Source organism: Vombatus ursinus, unplaced genomic scaffold (genome assembly GCF_900497805.2).
Source record: "Vombatus ursinus unplaced genomic scaffold, bare-nosed wombat genome assembly UNPS02014893.1, whole genome shotgun sequence".
In the NCBI taxonomy this organism is placed as follows: domain Eukaryota; kingdom Metazoa; phylum Chordata; class Mammalia; order Diprotodontia; family Vombatidae; genus Vombatus; species Vombatus ursinus.
In genome coordinates, this window is record NW_020954671.1 from 9,280,222 (window position 1) to 9,304,062 (window position 23,841).

Here is a 23,841-nt window from a genome sequence, read left to right on the forward strand (position 1 = left end):
TTTGCCTCAGTTTCCTTCATCTGTAAAATGAAGTGGAGAAGGAAATTGCAAACAACTCCAGTATCTTTGCCAAGAAAACCCCCAATGGGATCAGGAAAAGTCAGACACAACTGAAACAACTGAACAACAATACCTCAAAGGGTTGTTGTGAAGATTGAAGGAGAGGTTTTTTTTATACGCTTAGCACAACCCCTGGCATAAAGTAGGTGTTATATAAATACTAGTTATTGTTTTCCTCATTGCCATTATTATTATTATTATTTTTATTTTTATCCCCAGCACTTAGCACAGTACTTAGCACATAGTAAAGCTTGATAAATACCTGTTGACTTGTCCTCAGTTTCACACACTTAACTCTTCAATGAGGCTATCTGTGTATAACTTGAAGGTGGGAAGAACCACAAAGTCCTTTGATTCTCTTGAAGCCTCACAGCACTATTCTAAATGTTCACAAGTTTTATACTATAAATATTACACTATATTGTAAATGTTCATAAGCCCTGAGGAAACTGAGGCCAGAGAAGTTAAGTAATGTGCTCAGGGTCACACAGATTTTAAGTGAAAGACCCTGGTTTGGGAAAATGTAAGATTGGAACTAAATGATGAGGTAGCAGTCAAATGTGAAAGAGTAGCGGAAACTGATGAAGACACAAGAAGTTGTGTGTGTGTGTATGTGTGTGTGTGTGTGTGTGTGTGTGTGTGTGAATGTGTGCTAGAAAGAGCAAGAGAGCACATTGAAAAAGCTGACAGATGGAAAGAGTGGCCTGGCTGGGGCAGTTGATGTGTTTTGGGGTTTAGTAGAAGTCAAAAGAACCAGATTTTGTTTTCCCAACATCAGGTCAATAAACATTTTTTCCCATTTTTGTTTCCATTTTTAAAAATTTCCACTTTATTGATGCATTTTGTTTTTACATCATAGTCATTTCCAGAACCTCCTCTACTTTGGTATTGAACTCTCCCTTATAAGAAGGAAAAATAGTTCAGTAAAAATAACCAATGCAGTGACCTTATCTGACAGTATATGCAACATTCTTCCCCTGTGATCATTTGCCTCTCTGCCAGAAAGAGAGAAATGTAACAAAGATTTTTTTTAAAGTCCTACTATGTGAAAGGTCCTTCACTACAATCTTAATCCCATGCCCTGTCATATGGATGTGAGCCTAGAGTCTCTGCTTTTGCCAGCAGAGCACAGATTCTCACCAAGTACTACTGACACTATCAGGGTTTAGAGTCTGGGCCAGTGATGGACAATTTGTTCTTTGTCCAAGGACCAAGCTGATGGTAGGCTCATCAATTGGTTGGCCTCAAAGTGATTTTTTTTCTGGCCATAGCAATACTAAACCAGTTACATTGTAGAGTCGGTGAAGGAAATGCCCACATCGTTAGAATGACAAATCCTTAAAAGTTCATTATGAACTAACTTCAAAGCACTCTGCAAAGCACTGTGATAACACTTAATACTGAATGTAAAATTCCAGAAGTTAGAAGTGGTCATGAACTGTTGACATCACTGTGAGAAAGGACCAATTCCTTTTCAACGTCTCTGTCTTAAAATACTGTGTCTGGATCATAGAGACTAGCTAGAGGAATCAGTGAAGTGTTAAATCCTTGTTTTTGAACGTTAATGTGGGTTTGCGCCTATGTTAATATAACCTTTAGTTCTGAGAACATTGTGACTTTGCACACTGCTCAGAGCATTATATTTTGTGTAGCTTGCTCTATAATTTTGTAATTATTAGTAAAGAATGCATGGGTAGTAAATGTATTTCAAATTCACTTGAATTGTTATGAAGCCTCACAAATTTCATTATGTCCAAACTCATAGGTGCTGTTCAAATGGAAAACAAACTATTATCCTATTATCTAGTTGAGTTTTGGCCCAAATTTTTGTCTAATTAAAGGGAATGGACTTGAGATCCTTTTCCCCCTTCTGATTAAGTCCTGCCTTCTGTATTGTAAGGCACTTACCAGAAATTCTGAACATAGAGTACTTACCCAAGAGCTCCTAGCTTGTCATCCTAACTAGTGGGACTATGAAGGCTCTCCGTATGCTTCAGTTTATATCAGAATGACTCAGTGGGGTAGAGGGTTACACTGACCATTGAAGTCATGTTAAAAGCAGTGTTAAAAATGCTAAGAATACAAAATATAGAAGAATTCATTGATGCAGCAGTTTAATGTTTAGTTATTGTTTGACTTGGAATAGCTGATTTCACAACAATCTCTCAAGCGAGCAACCTGCCAAACCACATAGTGAGTGAAGCTTAGCTGCGTGGGTTACCATGGCTTGCATTTTTTAAAAAGACAAACTTCAGTGTAAAACGTTACTTGCTAGTAGGGAAAAAATGTTGTTTTTCAACATTCTTCTTTTCAGAACTTGCAGCATGACCTGGAGAACATAAAAGAAACCTTTCTTCAGAATTCAGCAATCATTGAACCAAACCTAGAGCAAGCAGGTCCTGTCAAGCAAGATGTTCTTTCTAATCAATCTTCTTCACTTCAGAGGATTTCTTACCTGCAAAAAATGCTGCTTATGAAGTCAAATGAGTTTGAGGTATAGCTCAAATTAATATTCAGCTTGGTTTTGATCTTGTGATCTCATACACAGTCAGGGGATCCTTCTGTCTCTGGACTTGGCTTCAACTGAATTCAGTTTTATAAGCTGAACCAAATTAATTTCCTATATGACAGTAGCATGTTTTATGGAGAGTTTGTACATTTCATTGTATGTAACTGTTTATAAGACAACACATTATTCTGAATAATTTATTCCAGATTTACTGTTATTTTAAAAGTATATAAATTGAATTGTGCATAAATTACTTGATTTTTTTTTATTCACTTGTTGCTGGGCCCTTAGTGACAATTGTACAAAAAACATGTATACTAGCTCCCAATACCCACAACTGAGGGAGCAGATTAATTAATACTTCCCTTGGTCCTTTCTGTTGGCCATAAGCCAGGGATAGTTGCCAAAGACAAAAGATACAAACTAGGATGTATTTTACAGCGTCAAGTATCCAAAGTCACCACCAGCTTTTAAAACATGTTTAATTTATATTGATACATATCGCCATATTACATGTAGATATAGATAAAATTTTTGGAAGCATGTATAGTAGATATGGCTATCAAATACATAAACAACCAAAGATTATATTTAATACTTTATTTTTCTCTTCTCATTAGATATGTATCTAATGTTTCTAATGAAAATGTATCTTGTTTTAGCATATTCTTTCCCAGCTGAAGGATTTCAGGGACCAACTAGAGTCTTTGGAAGACAGTATCAAGCATCCAGTAGACAGTTTGGACCTCAAGGGAAGAGAAGAAGATCCAGAATTCCTCCTGGTATGGTCAAATCTGTCATCTTTCTAAGGGCTTGGACCATCAGAAGAATAAGGAGAGGGCCAGTTTGTGTTGCTTTGTAGGGCTGGTATACAATCAGAATAATAACTTTTGAGCATAGTCACTTATATGTTGTTCTTAGTTTTCTCTAAAGCCTAAATTGGGGTTAGAACTCAAGTCTTCTTGAATCATAAGCCATTGATCTGCCCTAGAATCATAAAACTGAAAATATGATTTAACCTGGTCCCAATTAGTGCAAATAATGAAGCCCTGAGGTGGTCACATGTATTCAAATTTACACTATTTGAAGTTATAATATGTAAAATATGCTCATTCATTCCAAACTGGAACCAATTTTACCAAATTAGGAAAATAAACTGACATATTTTAGAATGATTTTCAATAAAGCTTAAGAAAATAGTGGTTTATAATCATCAATCATTCAACAAATCCAGTTAACTGAAACACTCCACTATCAGATAATTCCAGCTAACTGAATGGGAACTGTAGTGAAAAGTACTAGGGAATATTATTGCTAAGTTATTTCTTATGATATGTTAAGGTCCCCTAATGTGGTCACATTATTTGAATTCAAACTGCATATTTCTATTGGGCTAGAACCAGTACAATAATTAAGTGTGGCAAAAGGCACATGCACTTCGCTCACAGTCCCCTTCCACAAAGAATATGAGGATGGTACACTTTCTCAGCTCTTCCAGCCTTGGTCATTAGAATTATACAATGTTCAGATTTATTTTGCTTTTGTTCTTTTTGTACCCTTGTAATCATTGTGTATGTTATTTTGCTGACCTGGTTTACTTCACTCTATATTACTTTCACCATGAACTTCCAGAGACTGATAAGTTCTTGAATTTTCATCAACTCCCAAGATTCTGCCTCCTCAAATTATTTTTTTGGAAGTAAACTTTGTTGAAAATCATTCTAAAATGTGTCGATCAGTTCCCTTACTTTGATCATTTATGTTACCAAACATAATGGAAATTTTGTGCGAGGCTTCAGCCTCCTGAATTTAGCTTTTGAATCATGATTTTAAACCTGGATTCTCATTGCAGGGGACTGTAGAATGGAGGGAGTAAATGGCATAGTGGAAAAAAGTCTTACATTAGGAGTTAGAGGATTTGAGTCCTGGTTCTGCTGGGTAATCTTAAGCATCCTTTCCACATCTAAATCTCTGAACCTATGTTGAAAGTAAAGCAATTGGAATTGAGATCATAGATTTAGAGCTGGAAGAGAACTTAACAGTCATTGAATCCACTTGGGGAAATCAACACCCAGAGAGGTTAAGTGTTTTGTCCAGGATATGAACCCAGGACCTATGACTCCAAATTCACTGTTCTTTTCCATTGTACCGGAACACAGATAGAAATATAGATATAGATATGTGTATATACATACATACACACATATATTTGTGTGTATACATATGTATGTATTCTGGATTCAGATCTATATGTGTATATATACATGCATATATAAAGACTATATGGGCAGCTAGGTGGCACAGTGGTTAGAGCACCAGCCCTGGAGTCAGGAGGACCTGAGTTCAAATCCAGCTTCAGACACATAACACACACTAGCTGTGTGACTCTGAGCAAGTCACTTAACCTCATTGCATTGCCAAAAAAAACAAAATAAAATAAAAAAGAATATAATATGTACATATGTGTGTGTATATATAAACATTCTTTAAGCTTTTGTTTCCTGGTGAAATGCTTCTTTCAATCCAAGTTGGGGTACATTAAGAAATTAATTATCAAGCTATTTCAAAAATGGATACTTCAAAAATATTCATTTTTTAAAATATTTCAAAATTAATTTTAAAATTGAATATTAAATTAATTTTACAATTAACTGAGATTATTATTTAGATTGTGCTTTACCCAAATTTTACTATATTAATCCTCATAATTTTCTATAGGTTTTTAAAAGGTCATTTTATATGGTTCATGGCTAACCTAAAAGATATGCTTGCTAATTCCGTGTTAAAGGTCAAATGTTGAAGGTAAACTGTTGACAAGACTGAGAACAGCACTGAAGAGCGTTTCATTTTGTACTCTCAATATGTGTACACTAAGTTTTACTAGAAAGATCATAGGAATATAAAGGGTTATAAGAGACCTTAAAGGTCATTTTTTTCAGATGACAAGTCTGTTATGGTATGCATTGATAGCCATGCTCATGAGATAAAGTAAAATAATGCCATTCCTGTCAAGGTCAAGGAGATAATAATTTTATATCTTTGGAGCTTAAGGTCATTTATAAAATACTTCACTCAACCAGTGATATAGTTATTCTCTTTTCTTTTTCCTCTTCTTTCTCCTTCCCTTTTCCCCTCCTCCTTCCCTCACACCCGCTCCCGACTGGGCCTCCTAGTTCAGAAATGCAGCAGCTGCTCGTGGGCCCAGTTCTGCTGCTCATCAGTGTGGTAGTTTTGACCTGCTCTGGTTCTGACCTGGACCCTTTCACCCCTTCTTAAGCAGCCTGGTGGACTTCCAATCCCAGAATTTCACCATATTGGTGAAAGACTTATCGTAGACACTGTATCAACTTTATCCCCATTGCAGCTCAGGACTCCCAAGCTCATGCCATCCCCCAGCCTCAATCTCCCCAATAATGGGATGGGCATATGCCATCACATAGTTATAATCTTTTCAACATTTGCTTCATCCTGTGTATTCTGAGCAAGCTGTCCAGGCCACTTGAGGATGGTTATAGCATCGAATGTGCGAGGCCTTAACGTGTGACTTTCTGTAGCTCACAGCCATAGTATGTTGTTGGTAACAATGCTTGTTTCACTCTTAGAACATGTGAATGTGTTGCTAAATATTGTTTCACAATCAATGGCTTAAGAATCAAGAGACTTGGGTTTCTAATTCTGATTCTGCCACCAAGTAATTTTGAGACTGGAAAGTGACTGAAACTCTCTGGGTCTCTGTTTTCTCGCTTATAAAATGCCAGGAGTTTGTCTAGATCAGAGGTGTCAAATACATGGTCTGGCACACAGGGCCCAAAATGTAATTGGGAAATATTTAACAAAATAAAATAGAATAGAAGAGAATTCATGTAAATATGTGGTTTTCTAAGTCAATATGCAGTCCTCAAGAATCTATATGTATGGTTTAGTGTTTCTATTTGATTTCAACATCACTAGATAATGGCTAAAGTTCCTTTTGGCTTTAAAACTGTAAAACATTTAAATGTCTGAAGAAGAAAAAAAATTTCTGGAATTTAATTGTGGTTTGATTTTGTTTCCTCTCTCCTCCTTTGAACAGAATCACATGTTAGAATTAACAGCACTGTCCCCTGATATGGAACATTTGAATGAAGTGAGTTTCAAGCTGCCACTTAGTGACATAGATATAAAGACATTACAAAATCTGAATCGAAAGTGGAGTCAGGCAACTGCCACCACTCTGGAGAAGTGCAGGTTAGAAAAACCACATCAATACCATATTATGTCCATTAAAGAAAAATTAAAGGGCCACACTTTGTAACATCCTTTTTGCATGACCCTGTTTAACTCATAGTGAACTTCAGGGAACTGGATTCAGTGAAAAATTCCTTCATAAATGTGAAAAGTGGATACAGTTTTTGGAGAAGATAGAAGAATGTCTGAGAATGAACTTGGCTGGCAGACTTGGGGATCTTCTAGAGCAACAGAAAACATTTGAGGTAATGTCAGCAAACCTCTTTACCTCCCATGTTTTACAAAAAAAAACAAAAAGATAATCTATAGAAGCAAAATATCTCAAAATTAAGTAAGATGTTTCATTCTTTCGCCATTGTGTGTTTCTCTTGAGATCAAATCCACATTGTTGTTGTTGTTCATTCGTTTCAATCATGTCTGATTCTTAGTGACTCCATTTGGGGTTTTCTTGGCAGAGTCACAGGACTGGTTGGCCACACCCTTCTCCAGCTCATTTTACAGATGAAGAAACTGAGGCAGACAGAGTTAAGGGACTTGCTTGGGGTCAGACAGCTAGTCAATGTCTGAGGCTGGATTAAAGTCTCGGGTCTTCCTGACTCCAGGCCTGGCACTCTATGCATTGAGCCATCTAGCTGCTCCAAATCCATGTTAGACATGTGGAAAATGACCTTACCTTGAAGACGCTCTGAAAGCCATATTCTTCTACTTAGTTGTTTAAATGTTGAAACTCTTTCTAGGTCTTCTGCAAATGTGACCACAACAGCTTTGCAAACACAGTAAATGTGCCATTTTTGCAAAGTTTGAATAGTACTTAAGGGAATTCAGCCTTCAGCACTTTGGACTTAACTATGGCAGAGGCGAAATCATTTGCATTTGTCCAGTTACAAACATCTATTGAAATATTGAGGAATCTGACCTGTATTTCCTTGCTAGGAGTTTCAGAACATCATCCCTCAAACTCTTGACCTGAAATTAAACCACTTTCAGAAATATAGGATTCAAGGATCCTGTATTTGTCAGCTCAAAAAGTGTGATTCATGCTTGGTAGCATTTTTTTTAAGTTAAAAATTAGTTTAAACATTCTGAACTCTTGCATTAAGAAGAGCTCCAGATCAGAATTTAAAATCCCAATTGTATGCTGATGTTTGGGTGACTTTGTATTGGAACATGTTTATTTACTAAAGTTATACTGTTTTTGTGTGATGGTTAGATTTTTTTCCAGTTAAATTTACTAAGCATCTTTAAAGCAGAATTTTTTTACAATTCTCTTCTGCTCTGTAAGCCAGATTTTAATGCAAAATACAGATGCATCAAAAAATAAAAGAAATCATTGACATAAAAGTTTATGTTTTTGTTTTTATTCTTTTAAATGAGTTCTTGAACAGACATTCCCAAACAAAGTAGCTAGATGACACAGACTTGGAGGTAGGAAGACCTTGAATTCAAATACTGCCTCGGATACTTACTAACTGTGTGACTCTGGACAAGTCACTTAACCCCGTTTGCCTCAGTTTACTCATCTGTAAAATGAGCTGGAGAAGGAAATTACAAACCACTCCAGTATCTTTGCAAAGGAAACCCCAAATTGGGTCATGAAGAGTTGGATACAACTAGTTGATTAAAAAAATATATCATTATTATTAGCTGTTATTATTCAATGAAAAGAAAAAGCCAGAGATTTCCTGACACAGCTTCCTTCCCCCCATGTAACTTGATTGGCCCCAGCCTCCCTGATGTAGCTTCCTGATCTAGGAACATAAAAGGTCCCAACCCCTTGTAGTTGCTGCCTCTCAGATTTGGTGGGTGCCCAAGATTACACAGGTCTTGCTATATACCCTGATAACTGATTGACCAGACACATTTCCAAATAGAGAGAAGCAGGGGCATGTCCAGAGAATCTCAGTGCCACTGCATGCTTGTTGCAAATCCTTGCTGTGTTAGGGCAAAGTAAACCTCTTCCTTTGTTAAATGTTTAGTGACTTGTGAGTACTTCATTTCATCCCAACATCAAACCTTAACTAAGAAGATGCAGACTTTAAGCTGAGCCTACAACATGGGGGGGGGGGAATCTTTGTGGTAAATGGAACTGATAAAAAAAAATGCCAAACAGAACCTATAAGGATACAGATGAGTAAGAGTAATTAAAACACCACTTCAATGGAGAAGTTTAAGGAAATGAACAGGCATTGTTTTAAAGAAGAAAAATATTATTTATAGTATTACCTTATACTCATCAGATTGGCAAAAATGGCTGAAGACAATAATTCCATGTTGATAGGAATGCAGGAAAATAAGCATTCATCACAAGTTGCTAAGAGGAATCACTATGGGCTGTGGATGGAGACTAACGAAAGACTTGGGTTCTAATCCCATCTCTAATTTACTAGCTGGCTGACCATGGGCAAGTCACTCAACCACTCCAAATCTGTTTCTTTATCTGTAAAATGGAGATGCTAATGCCTATAATACCTACCCCACAGGGTTGTTACAAAGATCAAATTCAATAACAATTCAACAAATGTTATATAAGTACCTATTGTGTCCAAAGTACTGGGGATACAAAAATAGTTCCTGCTCTCAATAACCTTATATACTACTGGGGAACATGACAAAAGCATAGATAGATCAGTGTATATTATATGTACAAAGTATCTCAAATGAGATCATGTATGTAAAATATTTTGCAAATCTCAAAACTCTAGAAATTATAAATAATTTATAAGCATAAACTATCATTACTATTATTGGTGAGAGTATAAATTTGTGCAAAATTTTTAGAAGAGCAATCTGGAAATATATAATAAGAATTATATAACCAACCATACACTGTCTATTGCCCAGTGATCCTACTGCTGGGAACTGTATTCTAAGGACATTATTAAAAGGAAAGAAAGGACTTACCTGGATAAAAATATTTACAGATGCTTTATTTTATGTAACTCTCTCCAGAGGATAAGCCAGGGGACAATTGAAAACATACTGGTAACAAGCATAATGGGTAACAGCTAAAAACTAGCCAAATAAATTATGGTATGTCAATGGGACAGAACACTTGTGCAGTTAAAAAAAAAAGACAAAAATGAAGATTATAAAGAAACATGGAAAGATGTGAGGTAATATAAGGATAGCTAAATTAGACTAGCATACACATTGACTAACTATATCATTAAAAACATTAGCAACAAAACAAATACATAAGCAGAAAGGAAATTAGGAGACACTGAACAAAACAATTATTCGTTTCCTTATAGTGATTTTTTCTTCTATTCTATATTCCTTATAGTTATTTTATATATAATATATGTGTATATATGTATATATGTATAGATTCCTATTCTATATTCCTTAAAGATCTTTTTTCCTCTATTCTAAATAAAAATATAAATTGTTCAGAATTCATGACTTTATTTGGGTTTGTTTGATATTATCTTTGTGTTTATTTAGAATGTCAAATTGATAATTGATATTTTCAAATTATTAAATAAAATATAGGTCCAAATTAATAAAACAAATTAATGTAGACTCATTTCATTTTTGGAAATATTTGCAGATGTTGCAAGCAGAGATTTCTGTAAATCAGCCAATTGCTGATTATTTTGTCAGCCAGTCACTCCAACTTCTGGATACGCCAGAAATAGAGAAGAGGTAAGGTGCTTCTTGCTATGTAATGAGAAGTAGCGATGGTAATTCAGCAGGTAAAGGACTTCCATCTAAGTGAATCTTAATGAAGTCAGGGTCTAAACATGTTAGGAAGGACTCTGTGGGAGTGGATACCATAATTCTATATACAAGACTAGGTTCTCCTTATTCACTTGTAGTTGTTAAAGTTTCTATACACTTCTCACAGGAGTATGTGGGGTATGTCTTTATAAGAAATAATTCTATGGAAGTTGAGTTTTACCTATCAAAAATCTCCTTGTATTCTGAGGTTTTCCCTCCAGAATAGCTAATAAAAACCAGAATGAGGGGCAGCTAGGTGGCGCAGTGGATAGAGCACCGGCCCTGAAGTCAGGAGGACCTGAGTTCAAATCTTGCCTCAGACCAAACACTTGACACTTACTAGTTGTGTGACCCTGGGCAAGTCACTTAACCCCAATTGCCTAAAAAAAAAAAACCAAAACAAACAAACAAACAAACAAAAAAAACCAGAATGAGTCTTTCAGGGCCATCTATAATGGGAATCCCCCTAATTTATCCTGATTAGAGCATGCCCCTTAGAACATGTATGAAAAAAGAGCTCTCTCGGCATTTATAGATACGTATGTTTCTATTGCTAAAGGACTTTGGGATGACACAGGTTGGGGAAGTTACATTAGAAAATTAGTCACTGAGTCGAAGAAGATCTGCTTATTTAGTAGATTTTAAAGCGATAACCTACAGTTTCTTTTTCTTCTCTCTTCACATCTTCTGAGCATATGGAGAATGTTTGAGACTCTCCTTTGGATTTTAGTGGGGGTTGATGGTCCTACTGGACCTTCAATAACTCAGAATGTCTCAAGTCCATGAGGTAGTTGCCGAGGCTGAAAGCATCCATCTCAGAATTATTATTTAGTCACCTGTGCTCTGGGAAAGAAAGACAAAGCACAAGAGTCAGTTAAATTCCTAAGATCCAGCTGTGTAGTCATCACCAGGGGTGGTCAGTTGCCATTGCTACCAGGGTGCAAGAGGAGAAGAAATCCCACCCCACCACCCCATCAGAAGTCAGAGAGACTTTCTAAGTTCTGACATGCTTAGCAGACGGGAAGAGAGAAAGCCCCAGAGGGCCAAGTCATACCTGTCTCCTGAGTGGGCAGTTCTTTCTGGCTCTATGAACAGTCTTCTTTGATGCAGTCCTCACCCCCTACTACTACTACTACTGCTACTACTACTACTAGTACTAGTACTACTACTACTACTACTACCACCACTACTACCACTACCACTACCACTACTACTACTACTACTACTACTACTACTACTACCACTACTACTACCACTACCACTACTACTACTGCTACTACTACTACTACTACTACCACTACTGCCATCAGAGGGACCAAGGGATTACTGCATTGACCTAAAGTCCCTCAGTATTGAATATAGATATATAGATACACACACACACACACACACACACACACACACACACACACGTATGTGTGTCTTCCTAGAAGTGGCCAGGGCAGCTCAGCTTCATGTATACTTAATGGGGTGTATTCTAGACAACAAATCATGAGGGCTTCCCTGCTTCCCCCCTCCCCCAATATACGTATATTTAGAATCATAGAACTGAACACTCCTTTACAGGTCAAATAGCGATACCCTTGTCTTGATTAAGCTTTATATTTAAATCACCTTGGCAGTTAACAATCTCTGTTATTTTAAAAGACCCTTTAATGATGGTTCCATTGATCTCCTTGGGAATGCATTGTAGTGTTGAAGACTGACTATCAAGTTCTTTGTGTCAATTCCTCATGTTGAAGCTAAAGCCCATTTCTTCTTGTGCTATCTTCTGTGGGGAAAGAAGGACACAATTATTTATTATTGTCACCTGTGAGCATTTTCTTCTGTTGACTAAATCTCATTCCTTTTCATTTCTGATTTGCTTGTTTTTCCCTCCTGTGAATATATCCAAGAGAAATTGTTAAATTTTTATAGTAAATCACATTCATTTCTACTTCAGCAAATAAATTCAACTTTATACCAGTATTAACTTTTTTTATCTGATCAGGAGGATAAACCAAGATATATTCTTTTCTATGATAAAGAAAAGTCATCTTTCATCACGGAATATGTTATTTCAAAGAAGTTGAAATAGTAGAACTTCAGGAAGCACACTCTTGATGTTTTTGTACAATGCCTGACCCTCTCAAGTAATCAACCACATTACAGGATGCCTACCTGTTCATCAGTATTCCATTCAGCTCATTTATAATTATGATAATCATTTATGGTTTGGCATACTGGGTTTTGAAGCAGCTTCTGTTTCAGGGAATGTTTGTCACTATGTTGGCACATTACCAAGATAAACCCAAACATCTCCTCCTGTTCATTTTTTAGAATTATGTTGATACTAAGCTTTTTTTAGATTTATGTAAATAAATGAGAGGCAGTGTGCTCCAGTGGATAGAGTGTTTGGCTTAGAGTAAGGAAGACCTGGTTTCTAATCTCACTTTTGACCTTGTAGCAAATCATAATATGTGTTAGCTTGTGGCTCTAGCAACTTCTTAGGGCTTATATAGACTGTCAGACTTGTTGATATTTTTGCCTATACAAATAACAAACCCAAGCTTCAGTTATCACACTGTTATTAGTTGCCCTTCAAGTGTGGAAATCAGCTCAAGTCAAAATATTTTGTGATAATACTCAGTGAATATTCTGTCTTTCCTAAGAACGGAATTTGTTGTGAAACTCACAATGTTGAAAGAGCGGTGGCAAGATGCTGCCCGAAGGGCTCAGCAGAGGAGGATCACCATCAATGAGCTAGTGAAAGAATGGCGACGCTTCAGTGCTTCTCTACAGAATCTGACCAACTTCCTCACTGATACTGACCATTTCCTGTCTGCAGTTAAGAGCCAAGATTCTTATGGTCTTTGCCAAATCAGAAGTCTTATTCATGATCTAAAGGTATTGCTGATAGAATGTGTTTTAGGGGCATTGACAGGTTTGGGTTTTCAATTTGGGTTTTTTTTAAATTGTTTCTTTCCATTTTCAAGTGTCCCCAAGGAACAAAGTAAACTATGCTTAAACCATAAAAAAAGGATTTATTTTCTAAAAATTGAACCAAATATCTGTTAAAAATACTAGAATCTTTTAAAAGTCAACCCAGTATTTGGACTACAAAAAGCTAAATAAGGTCTTTTATTAATTAAACAAAAAGATTCTTGACTAATTTGGCAGTTTCATAGAGACTAATCAACAAGTCAATAAGCATTTATCAAGTGCTGGGAATACAAAGAAAAGCAGAAAACCATCTTAGCCCAAAACAATTCCAGTACTTATATATATGAACACATTTTTAGACTTGTAATGCTATATCTAACCTATACCCTTCTACTTTCCAACATAGCCTTTTGGGTATTTTTTTTCTTCTTCTCTATTTCAGGTAAATTACCCTAAGTTGTTGAACAAAAGTTATCTACCCTAACTTTCTGGGTTAGGATCTGGCTACCATTTAGACTAGAATAATCAGAGATCATTGACACCTCTGATCTATACCTATAGCACTAATTCCATGAATTTCTAATAACGCTTGAATTGAGTGCCCTTCTAATTCCTTTTTCTCTGAGGGCTATTTTTAATTTCACTGGATTTTTTCAAACTGCAATTGCGATTTTCTTTTTGTAATCAAGGACTGTCTTTTTGCCTTCTTTTACAACTCCAGGGCTTACCATAATGCCTGGCACATAGCATTTAATAATATTTGTTGCTTGCCTACCTAATCTGCCTGGTCAGATCTTATATGGAAATGAAAAGAATTTCTTTAAGGAGTATACACTTGGGAGTTTGCTCCCTATTTAGGCACATATATTAAATGATTAATATGAAGAGGATGTGTAATATTCACACACACTTGAGTCTTTTGCTCTTCCCATCTCCTATATGTTTGTACTGTTAAAAATAAGAACAGTTCAACAAACACATGAATTCTGGGCATGGCATAGATCTAAATGAGAGGTTCTCAAGCTTTTTGTTTTCAGGACCAAACTTAGAACTCTTAAAAGCTATTGAGGAATTCCTCTGCATTTTTAGAAATTATCAAACACACAAACAGCTTTTGTTTATGTGGGTTGTATCAACTGACATTTGTCATATTAGAAATAAAGCCTGATGAGTTCTTAAAATATTTATTCATTTAAAATAGTAATAATAGATCAATTACATGTTAAAATTACCTTTTTTATAAAAAATAATTATTTTCCAAAACAAAAATTTAGTGAGAAGAGTAGCATTGTTTTACATATTTTTTCAATTCTATTTAATGTCTGGCTTAATAGAAGAAGTATTCTATCTGATTCTGCACTTACTCTGTTATTATAGATTGTTTTGGTTGAAGCACATGAAGAAATTGTTTTCTCACAGATATTTAGTTGAAAAAATGAAGAAATATTTTAATAGGAAAATACCATCTTAGTATTATCATGAAAATAGTTTTGATCTCATAGACCTCTTAAACTCAAGAACCCCGAGAGATCAAAGAACCACACTTGGAAAACCACTGATCTTAGCAAATCATTTTTCTTGCTTTTTAGAACAAAGAAGTACTTCTTCAAAGGCAGCAAACTACCTGTGCACTCACCTTAGAAGCAGGAAGAAAGTTACTGACAATAGCTGACCCAGAGACCAAGTATTCCATTGACAGAGAAATCAGAAAATTGCAGGATACCTGGAGGAATTGTCGACTTCAAGTAGTTGAGATGACTAAAGAATTCCAAAGCACTACAGAGGTAAACAATCCAATTATTATTATTTTTTTAATCTACAATATTCAAGTGTATTTCATTTCCTTTTTGCTCTGTGATATCTTAGGAGATTTGCATTTTAGATCAATGACTTCTGAGGTGTGTTTTTTCACTCTACAAGTTCAGATTCTAACTCCTCTCTCCTTCTGTGTGATATTTTTCCATAGGGCTTATACAAAGGATTTATTTACCGAAATGCACTTGAGGTGTTCCTCTTGTTTCTTTTGTTTCTTGAGATGTCTTTTCATTTATCTGTCTATTGTCGCTGATTATTGCTATATGACTGGTCCATCCTTTTATTTTCCCAGTCATATAGCTCTCAGAAATGTCTTTTATAACAACTTCATAAATCATTTTTGGCACCGTGCTGCAGCTTGTTTATGCCCATTTTACATAGCTCTTTGGTATATTTGTCATTTTAATTTTTCCAAGATCATGGTGTTCCATGATATAGCTATGGGCCATTTGGGGAACTTATCAGTGCTTTCAATCCATTCTAATCTCAATTTTGGTCACACCATGTTCATTTAAGATAAACATACCATCTATTTATCCAAGATTAATTTAAAGAAAGGGCTGCCTATTCGGATTTTGATAGTCGTATGTCATTATATGTTCAAATAAGTATTTTTAATCCAACTTGTTTTTCCAATGTGAATGATTAGAAAAGTCTTAATAATGACAATAATAGGTAGCATTTATATAATGTTTTAAAATTTGCAAAGTGCTTTGTAAATATTATCTCATTTGCTATTATTGTGGATTTTACTGAGGAGGTTTTGTAGTGTTCTAAAGTTTGATGCCATCAGGCCATTGTAATTTGTGAATAGGAACATCAGTGTTAATAGGACAGTTTGCTTTTTATTTGTTCCTTATATGGGACATCTCCTAAAGTTGGGAGGGACACTTTCTAACAAAAATATCCTTTGTGAATAATTATCACTCTGTGTAGCACCTTGCTTGATGTCAGAACTCAGCAGATTGAGATTCATTTAACAAAGTTATTTCTTTAGTTGTGTCCATGATGGAATTTCATATGATCTTGATGCATGTGTGAGAGACATCTTGTCTGATGAGACGGAAGCTGTATTTTATACTCTACCAAAAGAAATTCTTTTTTGAAATTAATAAGCAAAATGGGATCTTATAACCTCTCTACTTTAGTCAGTCGTGTAACTATAAAGAAGTGGTATGTTACAGAAAAATGCCATCAAAATCCTCTGTGGTTTTGTCTCATTTTCAACACATATACTCTAACTATACCATTCTTGTAAAAATTTTTAGTGATTAAGAGGGCTGGATAAATAGATTTGAGAATCATCTGCATAGAGATGATAATTGAGTCTGTGGGAGCTAATGAGATGGCCAAGGGAAAATGTATGAGGGAGAGAAGAGTACCTAGAACAGAGCCTTGAGAAATGACCTATATTTAATTTTCCTTTATGTACTCATAAATACTTATACTTACGGCATTAGGTATGTGTATATTAAGTATCTATGTTGCCTAAGAATAGCTAGTTTCCCTAGTTATGCTAGTTTGCCCTTTTAAACTAGTCATAACTAGTTTATCTCTTTTACCTATGTCTATTTTTACTATTGAGGCAGCTAGGTGGCCCATTGGATAGAATACCCAGCCTAGAGTCAGGAAGACCTGAGTTCAAATCTGGCATCAAACACTTACTATCCGTGTGACACTGGGCAAGTCACTTATCCTGTTTGCCTCAGTTTCCTCTTCTATAAAATAAGCTGGAGAAGGAAATGGCAAATCACTTCTGTATCTCTGCCAAGAAAACACCAAATGGGGTCAAAGAGAGTCAGAAATGACTGAAATAACTAAACAACAATTTTTACTATTACTTTGCCAAAGATCCCGATTGCTACTCCTACTTTTTTCTTTCTAATAAGATAAAGCAAACATCTGTTCCCCTTACCCTACTCCCCATGATTGTAGACTTCTTGAGCAGCCATTTTTGCAAAATAGTGAATTTCCTTTCCTTCTTTCTCGATTTTTTTTGTAGTATATTTATTTTGCTCTCTCTTTTATTTCTCCTGTCAAAACCAATAAAACAAAATGAAATTCTCTGTCTCTATGATCACTGAAGTCATTAAGATTCTGAAAGGACAATTGTGGCTTCTCCTCCTGTTAGATTGTAAAGAAATTCTTCATCATTGTTTAGTACCTTCAAATTGGTCAAATTATTTACCTTTCTATTTTCTTCTTGACTCCTGTGTTTACAGTACAAAATTTCTAATAAGCTTTGACTTTTTCATTAGGAATGAAGTCTCCTATTAAAATTTAAATTTAAAATAGAATTTAAAAGTCAGATCAATTAAAGGTCTGCTTTTTACCCTATAGGTTATACTTTGTTCTGTGGGATAAATTCCTCCTCTGTCTTGGTGGCCCAATGAGGGTTTTGGCCTTTCTTCTTCAATTACCAACCAGGAATTGGCTCTTGCCCCTGCCATGGCCTCCACCTAGGTCATTGGTGCTAAGACCCCCAGACTCTCTGTCTATTGCATGTGGCTCCAACAGAAGTGATGGTCTTTTGGAGGGCCTTCCTATGGTGGGACTTGAGAGAAGTAGGGAGATGCTGGCCCTGTGTCCTACTATGGTCCCTCTTCCTACCTTCTGTTATTGCTCTATCAGTACTTGTACAGATGCTATGTTAGCTTTCTTTTATGCTATGGCTCTTACAGTGAAGCCAGACACTCTTAGAAGGCTCCAGCTGAGATCTATCACTTTATTTTGTCACCTGGGGAGTGGTGTAGGGGGTCTGTCCCCTGCTGCTTTGACAAGCCAGGCCCTAGAGTAGAGGCTGCCTTTAGGCCGCAGAACCAGGCACGCAACTTTTCTCAGCTCAGAACACCCATACGCTTCTTTCTTTCTTTCAAGACAATTCAGTCTTCTTAGGCAGTACTGAACTGAATAGAAGAATTTAATACTGTTTCTCTTTAGTTTTCTTTATCATTTTTCTCTTCCTGGCATATTTTTAGAACTTTGGGAATTTTGGGGAGAACTGGGCTCCTATAGGACCTTTTGTGTCACCACCATCTTAACCAGAATTACTTAAGTAAAGATGGGAAATCAGGCCCTCTGACTGGTATGGGAATAGGAAAACAACGTTCAGCAAAAAAAAAAAATTGGATCTAGAGTTAAAGGACATAAGTTCAAATCTGGGCTCTGCTACTTACTTTCTGTTTGACCTAAGGCAAACTACTTTTCCTCTGTGCACCCATTTCTTCATCTGTAAAATGAAAGTGTTGGATCTGATGACCTCTAAGGTAGTCTTCATCTCAAAATCTATGGTCCTAAATCCACAACTCTTTCCCTTCTACCAAGAGTTCTTTATTGAGGATCTATGAATTTGTATTTAAAAAAATACTTCAGTAACTATATTTCCAAATCATTAGTTTAATTTGCAACAACATATAACACACACACACACACACACACACACTATATTTTTATATTTTTGCCAAGAAAACCCGAAATGGGGTCACAAAGAGTCAGACATGATTGGAAAAATGACTCAACAACAACAATACATATATTATGCATTTAAAAACATTATTCTGAGTAAGGGGTACATGAGCTTCACTAATCTGCCAATGGGTTCACGACATAAAAAATCATTAGGAACACCTGCCCTATACCATAGTTCCTTCTTTATTGCTGTCCTCTGAGGACTGCCATGTTTTTTGAGTTTTTATGTCTATTATGGTTTCTACATCTTTTCCCTTAGATTCAATAGCTTCAAAGGTCGCTTACAGCTCTAAATCTGATTCCTGGGTGTCAAGTTGCCAGCTATCATCTTTCAGAGCTCTCAGTGTACCTGACTATAGCACAGTCTTATTCCCTTTTCCAATTTGCTATGTATTTGGAAACTAGATGACTGACTTTCATAGAATTGTATAAAAATAATTAAAGAGGCTGTGAGTAAAGGTCATGAGTGGGGTCCCCTATGATCACAGTACAAGTGGTAAGGGGGAAAGAACCTTGATTCTCGAGTCAGAAGTTTTATTGTTGTTCAGTTTTTTCAGTCGTGTCTGACAAACCCATTTGGGGTTTTCTTGGCAAAATACTGGAGTAGTTTGCCATTTCCTTCTCCAGTTTATTATAAGGAAACTGAGGCAAACAGGGTTAAGTGATTTACCCAGATCACACAGCTAATAAGTATCTGAGAGCAAATTTGAACTTAAGAAGAGGATTTCTTTCTTTCTTTCTTTCTTTCTTTCTGGCAATGGGGGTTAAGTGACTTGACCCTAGGTCACACAGCTAGTGAGTATCATGTGTCTGAGGCCCGATTTGAACTCAGGTCCTCCTAACTCCAGGGCCAGTGCGCTATCTACTGCGCCACCTACCTGCCCCAAGAAGAGGACTCCTGACCCTAGGATGGGTGCTCTCTCCATTGTACCACCTAGCTGCACTGCTAGAGTCAGAAACCTAAATTCAAATCTCACCTCTGTTATTCTGTTACTGTTAACTTAGACATAGTCACTTAACTTCCCTGGGCCTCAGTTTCCTCAGCTGTAAAATGAGGAAGTTAGAATCTAAGATACCACAGAGCTCTAGCTCTATGAATCTATGACATTGGTTTCTTTGTTTTGTTTTGTTGTAATTCTGTTTAGAGTCTTTTTTTTTTGTTGTTGTTGTTGACCTTTTGGTTTTCTTATGTTTCTGATATTTAAATTTCCAGCTTTCTAAATTCTAGATAAATGTTTTTATTTGACTGAATAGTCAACCCAAAATGTATCAGCATTATACATTGTTACACTGAGCATGTTATATTTTTATATGTCAGTAGACTCAGGAAGAGAAAAATATTATTTTTCTCAGCTATCTGTTGAAATTCTACCATCAACAAATATTTGGTGCCTTGTTCACTAAATCTTCCCTAAGACCATCCGTCTCCCCCAGCTAAAGTAATGTATCCCTCCTCAAATTTCTCATAACACATCCTGGACCTCCCTTCCCCTTATAATTATTACATTCTCCCTTGTTATCATACATATCTCCCCTGAATCTGTAGTATATTTTATAAATATATTTTATATCATAAACTCTATGTCATAACTTCCTTTGGATCTAGGTGCCACAGTGGATAGAGTTCTGGAATTGTAGTCAGAAAGATCTAATTTCAAAACTTGCCTTAGACACTGGCTAGCTGTGTGACCCTGGACAAGTAACTTAACCTCTGTTAGCCTCAGCCTCCTCATCTGAAAAATGGGGATAATAATACACCTACCTCACGAAGTTATTGTGAGAGTCAAATGAGATAACCTATTGAAAGTGCTTAATCTGGCCTCGGACACTTGACACTTACTAGCTATGTGACCCTGGGCAAGTCACTTAACCCCAATTGCCTCACCAAAAGAAAAAAAAAGTGCTTTGCAAACCTTAAAGCAATATATAAATGCTAGCTATCATCATCATTATTATTTATTTTATTCTTTCCCTTATAAATGCTAGCTATTATTATTAATTACATCCTCTTCCTAACACCTTGCCTAACACCTTCTTATGCAAAGAAAAGGCTTAAATGCATGTTGAATATACTAATATTGGAGATCATCTTTGATGAGATAATTGGTAAATCACTCAACAAGCATTTATTAAGCACCAGTTACTATGTACTGGGTACTGTTGAACCCAATGTATATAATTCACAAATGGTCTTAGTTCCTGTCTTTAGATTGTAATCTATTTAATATCAACTATTGGGTTTCTGCATGTTTTGTAAAACACATTTAATACAAAAAAAGCACAGAATGAATTCCCTCATTAACTAGGCTATTCATGATCACTCTTTACAATGTTTTTCAAACAGACCTGGGACCGATGTGAAAAGCAAATCAAGGAGCTGGAAAATCGACTGCAGACTTTAAAGGCAAAAATTAAAGATCCTCTCCCAGAACCATATGAAGAGCTCTATAAAGAAAAGGAACTGATTAAGGTATTGAAATAAGAGGCATTTTACAGAATAATTTCTGAGATGTTCTCTAAGTCTTGGAGATTCTTGATTCTGCCCCTCTGTTTTTTCCAGTCCAGCTGACTTTCCTTATTCTATTGAGAAATACTCACCTTCCTGTCTGACACAACAGTCTGATCTCTGTACAAATTGAAATCTTAATGCTTTGGGAGATTAATGTAGCAAATAACTTTTTTTTTTAAGAACAGAAATCAACTTTTACTAACCCTGAGGATCTGGGCATTTTGTCTAACTAATCCCCAAAGCAAAAGGAGCCCCTAGCTTACTCTGAAAGTTGTTCATTTATCACAGCCATTTTTTAAAATGATTTTTTTTTCTCCCAGAGGCCAGATTTTTTTTTTCTATTGTGCGAAGCACTTTCACAAAACCGACCACACTGGATTCACCAGACTCTGTATCTCAGTGACAAAAATTCTAGGACAGACAGTTTTTTGATATGGAGACCGAGAAGGCAAATCATGTGGATAGGAAAATGGACCAATTAGAATGGGGTTATGTATAAGTCATTTGATATGCAGTAGACACTGAGAATAATTAAAAACATTCCTTCTATCCAATTTCTCAACTGTGTTGTGAGACCAGATTGAAAGGGTTAGGAAACTATGTGAATGGCCCCAGACCAAACAATGACAAGAAAATAGGAACATCTGTCATATTTTGGATCTTTCTGGTTGAATTTAGACCTCAATAAGAGAAAATTGGAAGGCAGTTAGAGCAATGTAACTTGGAATATGAAATTTTTACTTCTAATTTCACAGTCCCACAATTCCACAGTTTCCTGTGCTACTGAGATACTTGAGGCAGCAGACCTGGAAATGGAAAGAATTGAATAGAGGGCTTTGAATTTTACTCAGAACTTTATATTGTTAGGGGCCTGGGTAATTTGAAACTTACAGCCTTTCTCCCTGCCATGACATTAAATTCAGTAAATCCACATATATGATCCAAAACAATTTTTGCTAAATACCAATCCTTTTTCCCCCAATGGTGTTCACCAAATATGTGGAATGTTCACAGAATATAGTTTAGCTGATTATAAATGTTGCCCAAAAAGCATTCAATTCGTTACAAAAAAAAATGATCTGGTACTTTGGATTATTCTAGCCATCAATCCATCCTTTTCACTATCATGGATAATGAAGTAAAACTCTTAAATTTTTTCTGATTTTTTTTAACTATTCACCAAAACCAACCAATCAATAAACATTTATTAAGCACCTCCTATGTGCCAGGCATTGTGCTAAGCTGTGGGGGTACTAGGCAAAAGACAATCCCTGCCTTCAAGGGGCTTACAATCTAATGGGAGAGTTTGTTGTTGTAGCTGAGCAGTGTCCCACTTTTCATGACCCCATTTGGGGTTTTCTAGGCAGATACTGGAGGGGTTGGCCATTTCCTTTTCCAGAAGCTTCTCCAGATGAGGAAACTGAGGCAAACAGGGTTTAAGCGACTTGCTCAGGGTCACACAGCTAGTAAATGTCTGAGGCCAGATTTGATCTCACAAAGGTTAGTCTTCCTGACTCTGGGCCCCCAGCACTCTGTGCACTATGGTGCCACCTAGCTGCCCCAATGGGGGAGACTACGTGCAAACAAATATATACAAAACCACAACCTAGTGAACTGACATAGATGGATATCTTAAGATGTCTCTCTAAGCAGGATGTGAACACCCCTATCTCCTGCATAGAATTTGAACTGTCTTTTTAGTTAGTCTTTTGCTCTCCCTAGGAAATGATGTTGCTGCTTTAGGACTCAGCCCAGGGCTTGTCCCCATCTTCCTCTCTAGGGCTGAAAAAATGAGATCATACATTAAAGTATTCAGGAAATAAGAGCTGTTAGATAAAAAGAGTTTTCACGGTTCCACTCCTAATGAAAGATGTAATTAAATTATCTCCATGCTATCTAAAAGCTTCCTAAACTGCCAATCTTTTTTGTTGTCATTGTTTTTCAAACTTGTGATTTTTTTTTTCATCTAATAGGAAACTCCCATAAGGAAACTCTCTAAACCATTCTTTAATTTGTAATCTTAGGTAGTTGCCTGAGCCACTGAAAAATTAAGTGACTGGCCCAGTCAGGCAGCTGGTGAGTGTCTGAGGCAGGACTTGAGCCCAGGTCTTCCTACTGAAGACTACTTCTATTAATTAAGCCAAGCTACTTTCCCTTAATTGTAAGCAAACTCTTCTTGGTTAGATATAAATGAATATTGGTTGAAACAGCTCTTTTGCTTACCAACAGCTTTCTCTTCAAGGATATAAATAAAGCTTTGTTTTCTTTAAGATTTCAGTCGGTGGATATCAATACAGCTCTATAAAATGTGAAAAACAGTTTGCTTAGTTTCAATTTCTTTGTTGTGGAAGAATTTGTCTTGATTATTTCATAGAAAAAGAAAAAAGTTTCCTCAACAAACATTGCATTGTTAACTATAGCGCAGTGGATAGAACACTAGATTTGGAGTCATTTAAAGGCTGAGTTCAAATACTATCTTATTAGCTGTGTGACCCTGGGCAAGTCATTGAATCTTTCTCAACCTGTTTCTTCATCTATAAAAATGGGGATAATAATAGCACCTACCTCCCAGGGTGGTTTTGAGTACCAAAGAGATACTATTTGTAAAGGG

General features: G+C 36.2%; 1 protein-coding gene across 6 annotated transcripts in view; it reads left to right on the forward strand.

The window, feature by feature from the left end:
* SYNE2 (spectrin repeat containing nuclear envelope protein 2) overlaps nucleotides 1-23,841 on the forward strand; it is a 415,658-nt gene that overhangs the window by 335,091 nt on the left and 56,726 nt on the right. For all 6 annotated transcript variants that reach the window (XM_027842877.1, XM_027842872.1, XM_027842874.1 and 3 more), the window contains 8 exons: nucleotides 2,375-2,554; nucleotides 3,232-3,351; nucleotides 6,642-6,796; nucleotides 6,897-7,041; nucleotides 10,347-10,441; nucleotides 13,168-13,402; nucleotides 15,028-15,222; nucleotides 21,066-21,191. In XM_027842877.1, the coding sequence (XP_027698678.1) occupies nucleotides 2,375-2,554; nucleotides 3,232-3,351; nucleotides 6,642-6,796; nucleotides 6,897-7,041; nucleotides 10,347-10,441; nucleotides 13,168-13,402; nucleotides 15,028-15,222; nucleotides 21,066-21,191 (1,251 nt within the window). The remainder of the gene's footprint in view (nucleotides 1-2,374; nucleotides 2,555-3,231; nucleotides 3,352-6,641; nucleotides 6,797-6,896; nucleotides 7,042-10,346; nucleotides 10,442-13,167; nucleotides 13,403-15,027; nucleotides 15,223-21,065; nucleotides 21,192-23,841) is intronic.